At 43.5% G+C, this 13,746-nt stretch overlaps 1 protein-coding gene across 3 annotated transcripts in view; it reads left to right on the top strand.

The window, feature by feature from the left end:
• SLC25A37 (solute carrier family 25 member 37) overlaps positions 1-13,746 on the top strand; it is a 122,660-nt gene that overhangs the window by 98,148 nt on the left and 10,766 nt on the right. For 2 of the 3 annotated variants that reach the window (XM_029604118.1, XM_029604120.1), the window contains exon 4: positions 10,315-12,681. In XM_029604118.1, the coding sequence (XP_029459978.1) occupies positions 10,315-10,835 (521 nt within the window). In that variant the 3' untranslated portion in view covers positions 10,836-12,681. Of the gene's footprint in view, positions 1-10,314; positions 12,682-13,746 lie in introns of those variants that run through there. The other variant, XM_029604119.1, reaches the window with a different exon arrangement.

Raw genomic sequence — 13,746 nt, 5'->3', positions numbered from 1 at the left:
TGCTTGAACTCAATATGTAAGTGTTTAACTTCTAAGGTGTCACAGTAGATTCAAATTAACCCTTCCTCCTCCTTTCCCTGCCTGAGTGATCACAATAACTATGTCTGGAAGGGCAAAGCAAGTTTAACAGCAGATGGACAGTTTCTTTTGTGCCAGGTTTCTGTTAAAAAGAACAAGTCCATTCTAAGAGTAGTCAAGCTATTGCACTATTGATATTCCTTCCAAGACTTCATACAAAGGAGCATGGACTCTTCACTCCATGGACTGTAAAAGAGCCCTGTCATATTACCTAAAGAGAATTCAACCTTACTATCGAGCTTCTCAGCTGTTCATGTCCTTGACCCCCAATAGGTTAGGAACATTAATTGCAAATGAACTCTGTCCAATTGGCTCGTAAACTATATAGAGTACTGTTATGTGCTGGCTGGCTTAAAGATTAGGTGCTATCACGACTTATCAAGAGAGAGCTATCTCGGGGCCGCTACTATTGAGGACTTTTGCAAAGCTACTACTTGGTTATCAGTCCACACCGTCACATCTCACTACTGTCTGAACAGCATGTCCCAAGGAACCAGTAACTGGATAAGCAGTTCTGTGCAGCCTGTTCACCCAATAGTCCACTGTCCACCTGGTAGGGTCAAGTTGTTTGTCTTTGTGCTTCCTCTGTACAACCCTCAGCTTGGGACTCCCCACTTGTGATGGCTAATTCATGCTTGCTTGACAGAGAAAGCAAGTTTGCTTATCTAGAACCAGGCTTCTCTGTAGACCGCAGGATGAAACAGCCACCCAGCCACCCACCTCCCTGAAGAGTACACTATCTAGCTAAAATTTAAGCTCTGGAAGAGACTGAAGTGCTCACAAGGCAGAGTGTCTGAGTGGGAACTCCCATGCTCACTATTTACGGAGATCTGAGGACTAGGTCTGTGTCAGCACCATCAGATGGCACCACCCACATATAATGGCTGATTCATCCTACTGTCTATGGAGAACTCTGTTTACAGGAGAGCAAACCTGCTTTCTTTTATGTCCCTTCCTTTAGCCTTTGGGCCTGTTAACACATGGTTCAATGTTTTGCTGCACTAGCAGTTTTAATACATCTGTAGTAAGTGTAATTTTAAGTGCAGTTTCTATTACCATGGAAAAATGACCCTGGCTCTAATTTTCTTATGAGACTCTTAGTAACAATGAATTTCAAAGTTACCACAGGTTAGTATAGAGGCCTCTTAAGTCCACTGTTTAGTTAGTGTTTTATTTTGTTGTGGGGGGAGGGATGGGGAAGCATTGCACTTATGCTGGTACCAGGACCAATTGTCACTTCTCCCAGTCAAGTATAAAACACATCTAAAGGCAGAATAAGGAAACATGGGAACTTAAGTCAGGGTGTTCAAAATGGTCCTCAGGGCTCCCCAGCAAGTCAGGTTTTCAAGAGATATCTAATGAATATGCATGAAATTTATTTGCATGCACTACCTCCTTTGTATGCAAATATTTATCATGCATATTTATTAGGAATATCCTGAAAACCCGACTGGCTGAGGGGGCTCAAAGACCGGTTTGAGTATCTCTGACTTAAGTTATAAACGTTCAACCTCAGAGCACACTACAGTACTTAGGCTATTTCCATCTCTTGTTGAGGACCATTTATGTTTTAATAATTAATTTTCTGGACCCTTCCTCTGTTTCTTGAGTTGGCAGTGGCTAAGGATTCTGTGTATGCAGCATTAATACTTTTCTGGGGGCAGGGGGATATAAAGTTATTCTAACCATTGCACAATAGTGATTTAGGGTCATACATGCTAGGTTCCAGTGCAGCCCCACAATATACCTGCAGTTGTAGATTGTTGCTGAGATGACTGGGTTATTTGCGGAGTTGGGGGAATCCCCAGAGGCCATGCAGGCTTATGGTGCCTGAGCATGAAAAACTCCTTATCATAAATGCCATCAGCAGGGTTGGAGCAGAGTCTGAGGGGGTTGTTAGTTTGGGTGTAGAGAAAGGTGACCAAGAACCATAAAGAAGGGAGAATACATTTTCTTTCATGTAGTACATAACTGACTTTTCCAAAACATTACTGTTGTAGATCCAAAAAATGGAGATTAGATATCACAAAATCTGTGTTTAAAAAATGTGTAAAAAGACATTTTGTATTTCATATCCTTTATTTGCATGTTTCTGTTAAGGCCACTAACAAAGAAATTTTAATATTGGTTAGATTGGCTATAAATATCCAAAATTATTCAGATAATACTGCCTATTTCTGGCATTTTAAGTTATCCATTGCTAAAACCTTTGTATAGACCACTTCCTCTGCATTCATACAGGCCAGTCCCCACCAGTGGGTTATGTACCTCTGCCAGCAGATGGAGAAGGAGCAAAAGCTGACATCAGAGATATATCGTCCCGCCCTGACATCAGCCTGCCATTATTCTCCGTCTCCAACAGATGGTGGACATGAATTTCCCTATCGGGGATTGCCTATTTAAAAAAAAAAATAGAAGAAGAAGAAAAAGACATCTAGAAGACGAGACATTTATAAAGCACCGCTTGCCTTCTGATGTGATACCGTTTGGTTCCTTTCCTCCCTCAATAGAGAGCCTTCAATCTAGTAGCCTTGGGTGGCGTGGACTTAAAAAATTATTAGCAGTTGCAGACCGAGAGAGGCTTGGTGGTGAAGGCTTTCGCCCTCACCCCCTGTAGCCGGGCCCTTGTCCCGCTCTTAGCCAGACAGGGCTGAGTTCAGTTTAAAAGTTTTTGCTTTATGTTAAAAAAAAAAAAAAAAAGGGGAAAGGGAAAACTCCTCACTAATGCGTTCCTATTCTTCTATCGAGTCTGTTTCCTCAACGTTTGACTTTTCCTGCTCCTGTCTCTGGAGAGTTCTGTGAGGTGTGGAGGCAGTTCAGATACAGTGGGTTGAGCAGTCTTTTGGCTAGGCCCCTCTCTCAGGCTTCTTTTTGGCATGTGGTAGGCTGCGGCAGTTAGTTTGCGTGTTTTTCAATGTGTGTCGTCGGCACTCGCTTATTCATCTCATTGTGCGACTATCTCCACGTCTCGTTTCAGCCGCGTGTGTTTGTCTGAGCAGTTCTTTTGGATGCACATTCTGTATGTCTAGGTTTGGTGTCTTCTCTGGATGCACATTCTGTATGTCTAGGTTTGGTGTCTTCTCTGGATGCACATTTTGTGTGCATAGCATGGACGCTTTTTAAAGCACATGTATCTGGATGCACGTTTTTTGTGGACCCAGTTTGGGCATGCTTTTTATGCGCGGGTACCTGGATGCATGTTTTGTGCATCTAGCTGGGTGTGTGCCTATATGTCTGACTGAGCGCATTACAACCATGTTGCCAGCGGCAAAGAAGTCTAAGTGCTTATCTATTTGAGCTGCATGCCACATCAGGGCGATAAAGCTGGAGCTTTCTACAAGCCTATGTCAGCGCTTCCTGGATGCTTGGGGGATTTGCCTCCTTATGATTTTATAGACTGTGGTCCATCTCCTCAGTCTGAGGTGAGTGGGACTGAAGGTGACATGACGCGGCTGTCCCCTCCTACAGTTGATCCACTGGACGTGTCTTCGGGGGAGACTTGCTTTTAAGATGTCAGGTTCGGGCCTATGTGGCCTGGAATGGAGCCGCCAACCCTTTCCTGGGTGGAATTCTTCCAGGGATTACAGACCTTTCTACAAGGGCATCATCTGAGTCAACAATACTACTAGTTTAGGTCCGAGTGCTCAGACTTCTCCTGTGTCTGCCATCACAGTCAAGCACTGTGGCGCAATGCAGCCTGACAAGGTTCGAATACATGTGGATCAAGATGACAGCGATGATGGTGGTGGCTCCCCTGTTGAGGAAGGGAGATTCCCCCACATTTGGAGCCACATAGAACTATTTTCCATTTCTTTCATAGAGATGAGTTGCCGAGCCTGATCTCTCAGACTTTGAAACCCTTGGAGTGCCTGGAAGTGACTTCTCAGGGGTGCTGAAGAAGGGCCCCATTTTTTTGTTACTCTAAGCAAGGCTTCATGTTCCTTCCCCTCCTGGATGTGATGAATGGAGTGCGCCAGAGGCATCCTTTAAAGGGAGACACACCTTGGTGGGTTTATAGCCCTTGGATCTCCAGGCCAGAGAGCAGTTGCATTTCCCTGAGGTGGATGCTTTGGTGTGTTCTGTCACGAAACAAACCACCATCCTGGTAAAGGGAGGTGCAGCTCTTAAGGATGTGCAGGATAGGAGAATTGAGGCTATCCTAAAGCAAGCCTTTGAGGCAGTGGCGATGAACTTGCAAATTGCTTCTTGTTGTTCTCTGATAGCTCGAGCTACCATGAGTCTTTCTCAATCTGGCAACGCCATTTCAGATAGTGGACCTATGGTAGAACCAGGGACTGCCTTCTTAGCTGATACAGTCTGTGACCTGGTTCACACAGCTGCCAGAGGAGTTGCTTCTGTTATAGTGGATAGATGGCAGCTGTAGCTGTGCAACTGGTCAGCAGATGCTATTTCAAAGTCCAATCTCACTAAGCTGCCCTTCAAGGGTTCGCTTTTGTTTGGCAGTGAGTTGGAAAAAATGGCAAATACATGGGGGGCAACCCAGGTCCCTCGTTTGCCAGAGGACAAGAAGCTGGTTTCCCGGACTTTTCAGGCAAGTGGACGCTCTTAAGACCTCTGGCATTTTTGGCCTTACAGGGGAAGCTCTTCCCAGAGAACCCATCCCTTCTGCAGATCTCAGTCCTTTCTCCCCTGAACGCTTCGAAAGGATGCCGGCTCCGGAAGTGAAGCCCCTGAATCTTCTCAATGAAGATTTGCAGGCTCACCTGTTGCTGCAGAAGATAAGTGGGCGCCTATCTTGTTTTTATCACAGATGGGCCCAGATTTCTTCGAATCAATAGGTCCTCAAAGTGGTTCGGGACAGATATGCGCTAGAATTTCTTTGTATTCCTCCAGATGCCTTTATGATATCTCCATGCAATTCCCCTCAGAAGAAGAGGGTCGTAGTGGAAGCTACGTTGCAAAGGCTGTTAGACCTGAAAGCTGTGATTCCTGTCCCCGAATTGCAGCAAAATATGGGCCTTTATTCCATTTATTTTGTTGTGCCCAAGAAGAAAGAGTCCTTTCGACACATACTGGATCTCAAGGGTGCCAGTCATCATTTGCGAGTCACTCATTTCAGGATAGACACGGTGTGCTCTGTCATAATGGCAGTATATGCAGGGGAATACCTCATGTTTCTGGATCTCACGGAGGCATATCTGCATATTTCCATTTTCCAGGAACATCAATGGTTCTTACAGTTTGCTATTCTGAATCGTCATTACCAGTTTCAATCCTTGCCTTTCGGGCTAGCCACTGTGCCCAGGACCTTTTCCAAGGTCATGATGGTGGTAACAGTGGCCTTTTGCAAGGACAGCATTCTGATTCATCCCTATCTGGACAACTGGTTGATTTGAGCCAAGAGCATGGAAGAGTGTCTTCAAGCTTCTTGCAAGGTAGTTTCATTACTACAGGAACTAGGCTAGGTAATGAATCTGGCCAAGACTAATTCGCAGCTGGTTCAGACTCTGGAGTATCTCTGAGTTCGCTTTGATACGAAGCATGGCAAAGTATTTATTTTTTTATATATTTATTTATTTGAAAACTCTTATATACCGCTTGATACAATGGTGGTGGACCCAAGTGGTTTACAATGTTACACATGCATAATAAAAGTACAACATAACAATAAAGACATTACACAAGTTAAAAAGCAAAGTAATCATAAGAGTGTGAGAAACAATGTTAAAATATAGTGATTAATTAAAAGCAAGTTTAAATAAATACGTTTTTAAAAGTTTCTTAAAGTGTTTGCTAGAGGGAGTTAATCTGAGATTGTCTGGAAGGGAGTTCCATAGAGAAGGGCTTGCAACTGAAAAGTTATTTGTGGTATTTCTGCCAGAGACTCGAATCCAAAGGTCGATGACTCGAGTTCAAACCCTGACAAGCTCTATTCGCCCCACCTTGTGGTCTTATCTTTAGGTCTTGGGTTGATGGCTGCTGCATTGGAAGTGGTTCCCTGGGCAAGGGCATACATGCGATCTCTTCAACGCGCGTTGCTTTCCCGATGGAACCTGCGGTCGCAGAACTATGCGGTGAGGCTGCTCCCACTATTGGAGGTGAGGTCTCAGTTGCACTGGTGGTTACAGGTGGAGCATCTCAGGAAGAGAGTTTCCCTGGAGATACTGGATTGGTTGTGCTCATGACAGATGCAAGCCTTCTGGCTTAGTGCCCACTGTCAGGAGTTGATAGTGCAAGGTCGCTGGAATGCAGAGTATCGACAGTAGAGTATCAACCAATTGGAAGCACGGATGGTTCTGTTAGCGTGCTTGCATTTCGCTGAGCATCTAGAAGCTTGGGCGATTCAAATGTCAGACGGTGCGACGACAGTGGCTTACATCTATCATCAGGGTGGAACCAAGAGTCAACAGTGTCTGGGGGAAATAGATACATGCATAGTGTGGGCAGAGCAACATCTTCTAGGCATATCCGCCTCTCACATTGCCAGAAAGGACACTATAAGAGCCGACTTCCTCAGCAGGAGAAACTTGGACCCAGGAGAATGGGAGCTGGCGAATGAAGCTTTTCAGCTCCTTGTGGACCGCTGGGCCACCCAGATCTAGACCTATTGGCAACCTTGAACAACGTGAAAGTTCCGTGCTTTTTTAGTCGCAGGCGGAACCTGAAAGCACTGGGCATCAACACTCTCGTTCAGGAGTGACCACAAGGCTTCCTGCTGTATGCTCCCCCCCCCCCCCCCAGCCCCTGATAGGATTGTCTGGAAGATTGCAAGTCAAACCAACACCGTCCTTTTAGTGGATTTGGATTGGGCTCAGAGCTGTGGAATGCTGATCTGCAGAGACTGCTGGTGGTCTACCGCTTCAGAAGAATCTGTTGTAGCAGGGACCTTTTCTACACAAGTTATCTGGGTCAATTTTGTCTTACGGTTTGGCCATTAAAAAGGCTCGGTTTTTGAAGCAGGGTTATTCACCCGCAGTGACTTCCGCTTTACTTCAGGCCAGGAAATTTTCTATTTCTCTAGCCTATGTTAGGGTTTGGAGAGTTTTGAGGCCCGGTGTTCTGAGCGAGGTTCTCAACCTCTCAAGGTGGATATTCCTTTAATGTTGGAATTCTTACAGGATGGCTTGCATAAAGGCTTGGCCCTTAACACCTTGAAAGCTCAAGTTGCAGCAAGTTGCAGCGCCTTGGTTGTTATAGGGGGTGAGTCAATGGAAGGCCTTTGTCTTCCCATCCCAACATGTCCTGTATCTTTAAGGGAGTGAAGCATATATGTCCCCCTTTGCGGCTTCCAGTGCCTCTGTGGGACCTTAAATTGGTTCTGGAATTGTATAGAAACATAGAAATGATGGCAGAAAAAAACCAAATGGCCCATCCAGTCTGTCCAGCAAGCTCCCACACTTATTTTCCCATACTTATCTGTTTCACTGACCACCAAGCTCAGGGCCCTTGTTGGTAACTGATTCAAATTTCCTGCCACCCCCCCTGCCGTTGATGCAGAGAGTAATGTTGGAATTGCATCAAAGGTGAAGCATAAGGCTTAATGGTTAAGGGTAGTAACCGCCGCATCAAGCAAGTTACCCTGATGCTTGTTTACCCAGACTGCACAGATCAATGCCTTGTTGGATGTTGTCTGAATGTAAATCTTCTTTTCCACATTTCCCCCTGCCGTTGAATCAGAGAGCAATGCTAGATATGCATTCAAAGTGAAGTATCAGGTTTAATTGGTTTAGGGTAGTAACCACCGCAATAAGCAAGCTACCCCCATGCTTATTTGTTTACCCAGACTGTAGTTCAGTAATTGTTGGTTGTTGGCTGAATGCAAATCCTCTTTTCCACATTTCCTCTTGCCGTTGAAGCAGAGAGCAATGTTGGAGTTGTATTAATGTGTGAAGGCTTATTGAATAAGGGTAGTAGCCACCATTCCAGTAAGCCACCCCCATGGCTCTTTTCTTCATTCCCATCCTCTAGCCTTTATGGATCCACAGTGTTTATCCCATGCCCCCTTTAAATCCTTCACAGTTTTAGTCTTCTTCTGCTTCATCCAGAATGGCATTCCCGGCATCCACCACCTTCTCCGAGAAGAATTACTTCCTGACATTGGTTCTGAATCTTCCTCCTGGAGTTTCAAATAGAGACCCCTAGTTATACTGATTTTTTTCCAACGGAAAAGGTTTGTTGTTGACCATGGATCATTAAAACCTTTCAAGTATCTGAAAGTCTGTATCATATCACCCCTGCTCCTCTTCTCCTCCAGGGTATACATATTTAGGTTCTTCAATCTCTCCTCATAAGTCATTTTATGAAGACCATCCACCTTTTTGGTCGCTCTTCTCTGGACCGCCTCCATCCTGTCTCTGTGCCTTTGGAGATACGGTCTCCAGAACTGAGCACAGTACTCCAGGTGAGGCCTCACCAAGGACCTGTACAAGGGGATAATCACTTCCCTTTTCTTACTTGATATTCCTCTCTCTATGCAGCCCAGCATTCTTCTGGCTTTAGCTATTGCCTTGTCACATTGTTTTGCCGACTTCAGATCGTTAGACGCTATCACTCCAAGGTCTGCTCTGTGCAATTCAGCCCTTCACCCCCATCAAATACAGTTCTTTCAGATTTCCACACCCCATATGAATGACTCTGCACTTCTTGGCATTGAATCTCAGCTGCCATATCTTCGATCATTCTTCCAGCTTCCTTAAATCCCGTCTCATTCTCTCCACCCCTTCCAGTGTGTCCACTCTGTTGCAGATCTTAGTATCATCTGTAAAAAGACAATCCTTACTTTCTATCCCGTTCGCAATGTCGCTCACAAAGATATTGAACAGAACCTGTCTCAACACCGATCCTTGCGGCACTCCGCTTAACACCGCTCTCTCTTCAGAGCAAGTTCCATTTGTCAAGTCCGACCTTTCAGCTGCTGCGTACTCTTTCCTTGCGGTTGCTTACCTTGAAGACGGATTTTCTGATAGCAGTCTGTTCGGCACGTCGGCTCTCCGAGCTGCAGGCTATTTCTTGCCATGAGCCTTTTTTGCGTATGACTCCAGGAGCAGTACAGCTTCAGACTGTGCCTTCATTTTTGCCAAAAGTGGTTTCGGAGTTTTATTTGAATCAGTCCATTCCCCTGCCCACCTTGGATAGGGACAGAGGTGAAAGTGAGTATCATCTTTTGCATTTCTTGGACATCAAGCAACATTTACTGTGGTACTTGGAGGTGACTAAATCTGTCCGGAAGTTGAATCGCCTGTTTGTGCTCCATGGTGGCGGTAAGCAGGGTGCTCTGGCGATGCGGGTGACTATAGTCCGTTGGGTTAAAGAAGACATTACGGCTGCCTATGTGGCTGCTGAGGTGGCTTTGCCAAAACAGATTAGACCGCATTCCACAAGGGCTCAGATGGTATTGTGAGCAGAACTTCGTTTGTTGTCGCCTGCCGAGCAGTGATATGGTCATCTTTGCATACCCTTTCCAAGCATTACCACTTTAATGTTCGGGCTAGGATGCTCCGTTTGTGTGGATGGTATTAACTGAACTGCTGGCAGAATCCTGCCATCTTCGGGATTAGCTTTGGTGCATCTCACACCTGCCTGAATGCAGAGGAAGGAGAAATTACCAGTTACCTGATAATTTCCTTTCCTCTAATGAGGGCAGGCCAATTCCTGATCTGCCCTAGGCAGCCAAGGTTTTATGTTTTGGTTAGCCTTTTCTGGGCGAACTTTGCAGAATGTGATTCCTGCTGTTCATTGAAAACTGGTAAGTAGTTTAGCTGGCCCCTTAGTTTAGTGAATATATTACTACTTTTGGCTGAGCTCAGTGTTCCCATTAGGTTGGAAGCATGAGTGGTTAATTGTTAATGATAATGTTTAAGTATAATTAGTTTGTCCACAGTTTGACTTTTCCAGAGAATACTGGCGGGCTGATGTTGGGGCGGGACTATGTATCATGACCTCAGCTTTTGCTCCGTCTCCAGGTGCATAACCCACTGGTGGGGATTGGCCTTCCCTATTTAGAGTAAAGGAAATTATCAGGTAAGTAGTAATTTCTCCTTTGATTTGTCAGTTCTTTTGAGCTCCATAAAGTGCAGCTGAAAACTGCTGCTTTAATGAGGCCTTAACAGCAATTCAAAAAAGTTTTTCTTGTTTTTTATTACAAGAAATATGTGTCTAACTTTTGGCTTCTTATTTCTCCACCCCCTTGTTCTTTTAACATGGCTTTCTCGCTGTACCATGGAAAACCTTTCATGATCTTCAACCGATTGTACCTTGGTTATTGCTGAATGACAGTTGTAAAGCAGCGGATGCAGATATACAATTCCCCTTACAAGTCTGTCTTGGACTGCATAAAGACAGTGAGCCGAACAGAAGGGGTGAGAGCGTTTTATCGCAGTTACACCACCCAGCTAACAATGAACATCCCTTTTCAAGCCATTCACTTCATCATGTATGAATTTATGCAGGAGCATATCAACCCTCACCGGCATTACAATCCCCGCTCACACATTATCTCAGGGGCAGTAGCTGGGGCTGTGGCCGCTGCCGCCACCACTCCTCTCGACGTGTGTAAGACATTGCTCAACACTCAGGAAAACATGGCATTAAGTTCAGTGAACATCAGTGGACATCTCTCAGGAATGGTCAATGCCTTTCGAACTGTTTACAAGCTGGGTGGTGTCTCTGGATTTTTTAAAGGGGCCCAGGCACGGGTGATTTATCAAATGCCTTCCACTGCCATCTCATGGTCTGTCTATGAGTTTTTTAAGTACTTCCTTACAAAGCACAAGCTGGAGAAAAGCACAACATATTGAAGGAAACGAGGTTTGGGTGTAAAGCTTCAGAATTGGATAAGAACAGAATAGATTCAAGTGGCTAAGGTTGTATTAATTTATAGAAGAAGGAGGATGGTGACAGCTGAGCAAATTAACTGGAGCTCACCAGTGAAGCCTGAGTTAAGAAGGTTGATGCTAGTGTTTTCACATCAAAGACTAAAGTTTGAACAAAAAAATACACTCGAACAATAACAACAACAAAAAAATCCCTAAATTTATATAAACCTATTATAAAAATAGATGGATAATGTTTATCCTTTATTTTTTTTTATAGAGAAGTGTTTTTATGCTGGTATTACAGCTTTGCAGCTGGAATGTTTAGCTGTTAAGAACTAAATTAAATCATGTTAAGAAAGCACCAAAGTGGGTTTCTTTCCAACAAAATATTTAAACTGAGTGCTTTATTTCTTGACCCCTTGAAGAATCAGAAGTCATCAATTTTGAAAGTGGACAAAGCTTTTATAAGAAAATATTTTTTAAACAAGAAAATCGGTACATTTTTTATGAAGTTTTTTTTTTAATTATTTTTTATGAATAAGTATTTGAGCTCCATAGCAAATAAATTCCAACACCTTTTATTTATCCAGATGTTTGTTTTCCTTGTAAGAGATGACAGTGCTATGGAATATTTGTTGACCCTGTTTATTGCTACATTGATGTAGTAATGTAAAGTAACTGGAGTTAGTACAGTAAGTACAAGGCAAAAATGTTATTAAATATAAGCATATTAAAGTGACTTTTCAGCAATAAGTTTGGCACTTACTGAAGTGCTTACATATATTTTATGAAATTTAGTGTTGTGTGCTGGTTGTTGTTTGATTTATCTTTGCCACTGTAAATATGCTGCTTTGAAGTAAGCCTGCAGAATTTCTGGTTGCATTGCAGCAGCTTATTACTGCCATTTCTTTTCAGATGCTGGATTAGTCAAATGAAACAAGCTGACCAAGTATATGAGGAATTTAGTTTCATTTGCAGGTGATAGGAAACAGTTTCTACTGCTAAGCACCGTCATGCCTTATTCCTCTTAGGGACATATAGATTTCTGGTTTGCTTTGGCATTTTTTAGTAAATGAGCTGTTTCCAGAAATAATAGTAAATGACTTTCGGTTCTGCAGGGTAACAGAAAACACTGTGCATTTCAGGAATGGTACAAATGGTGTTGAAGGTCAGGTGATAGCATATATCTTTACTACTGCTTCTCCGTTACAGGAGTAGCCAAGGCTTTTAGTCCTGTGTACCTTTCTTGGCATTTTTATTACTTGGACATTGCTTTTGACTTTTTATTTATGCTGAACCTGCAGAATCCTCTGCTGCTGTATTGCTCAGAGTAATATGAATAGAATACTGAAGTAGTATAGAATGTGAAAGGAATACAAGGATGGAATAAGAGCAATAAATATTAACTGTCAACTCTTCAGATGTAGGCACAATTTTTATGCATAAATTTATATTTCCTTAGTTTTATCCTTATTATTCAGTGCATTTTTTTTTGTTTTATGCATTATACAAACATCAGTGATCTGTTCTATCCAATTAATACCATATACTAGTTTTACAATTAGCAAAAAATAATGTTGTCCTTTTGTATTATCAGCGCAAAGTTTTAATGCGCTCAGTGGGGTAGATTTTAAAAGCCCTGAGCGCCGGCGCGCCTATTTTGCATAGGCCACCGGCGCATGCAAAGCCCCGGGACGCGCGTAAGTCCTGGGGCTTGCTAAAAAGGGCAGTCCGGGGGGGCGTGTCTGCGGTCCGGGGGTGTGGCCGAGTGCCCCGACACAGCGGCCTGTGTCGTGGCCAGGCCAACCGGCATGCGTAACTCCATCGAACAAGGTGGGGGGGGGGGGGGTTTAGGTAGGGTGGGGGGGTGGGTTAGATAGGGGAAGGGAGGGAAAGGTGGGGGGGGGTGAAAAAAAAAAGCTCCCTTCGAGGCAGCTCTGATTTTGGAGCGGCCTCGGAGGGAACGCAGGCAGGCTGCGCGTATTTTTTCAAATCCGACGTACTTTTGTTCGTGCCGGTTGCATGAACAAAAGTACGCGCGCGCGCTGTTTTTTAAAATGTACCCCAGTGTATTTCTCCTTAATTCAGACTCCATTCTATGTACGCTGTGATCATGTTAGCCTGCGTTGAATGCTGGAGCAAATGCCTCTTAAAATCTGGTTGGATTAATTAAATATAATGTGGATGTGAAACTTCAGATATGGTCACCTTTTTTAAGGCACCAGGAGTGTTCATACCAGAGAAATCCAGTTTAGTTGATTTAATACTAAATGCCAATGTTTACTTCACACAAAGCTGCCTCTTGGAGGATAAATCTTGGATTTGTTTAAATGTGTATATGTTTTCTCTATCATTTAAGAAACTGTCTGGTACTAGTGTTAATAGTATGTTTTACCTTCAGTGTAAGATATTGTGCAGGTAAAGGAGGACAGTGGCCCAGTTTCTAAAATAAAAAAAAAGAACTTCACTGATATATAAAAGAGGTAAATCATGTCTCATTTGGGAATCAAAAGCCCATTTGCGCCACCTAGTGAACTAAGTTACTATGTAGCTTGATTTAGATAGCAAAATTAAAGTTGTGGACTAGATGCAGGTGACTTCTCCCAATTTGTACCCATGGAATAACTGTTTAGTAAAGCTGGCCCTACAAAATGACAAAAAATTATTCAATCAATATATTTTATTTACTTTTAATATTGATTATTTAAAGTCAATGTGAAACTTAAATCCTAATTAGGCATCCTTACCACTGGGTATCTAGCTGGTTGGAAGAAAGAGCAGCTTTAGAATTTTATGTAAGATGAGTTTTCTCTTCTTTTGTGCCTGTCAAAAAATCATAGTACCAGCCCCATTCAGAAAGATAAGACTGCCTAAACTACTTTGCACACATAAG

This window comes from Rhinatrema bivittatum, chromosome 5 (assembly GCF_901001135.1).
Source record: "Rhinatrema bivittatum chromosome 5, aRhiBiv1.1, whole genome shotgun sequence".
Taxonomy (NCBI): Eukaryota; Metazoa; Chordata; class Amphibia; order Gymnophiona; family Rhinatrematidae; genus Rhinatrema; species Rhinatrema bivittatum.
Note: the sequence above shows the minus strand (reverse complement) of the source record. Positions and strands in the feature narration are given on the sequence as shown.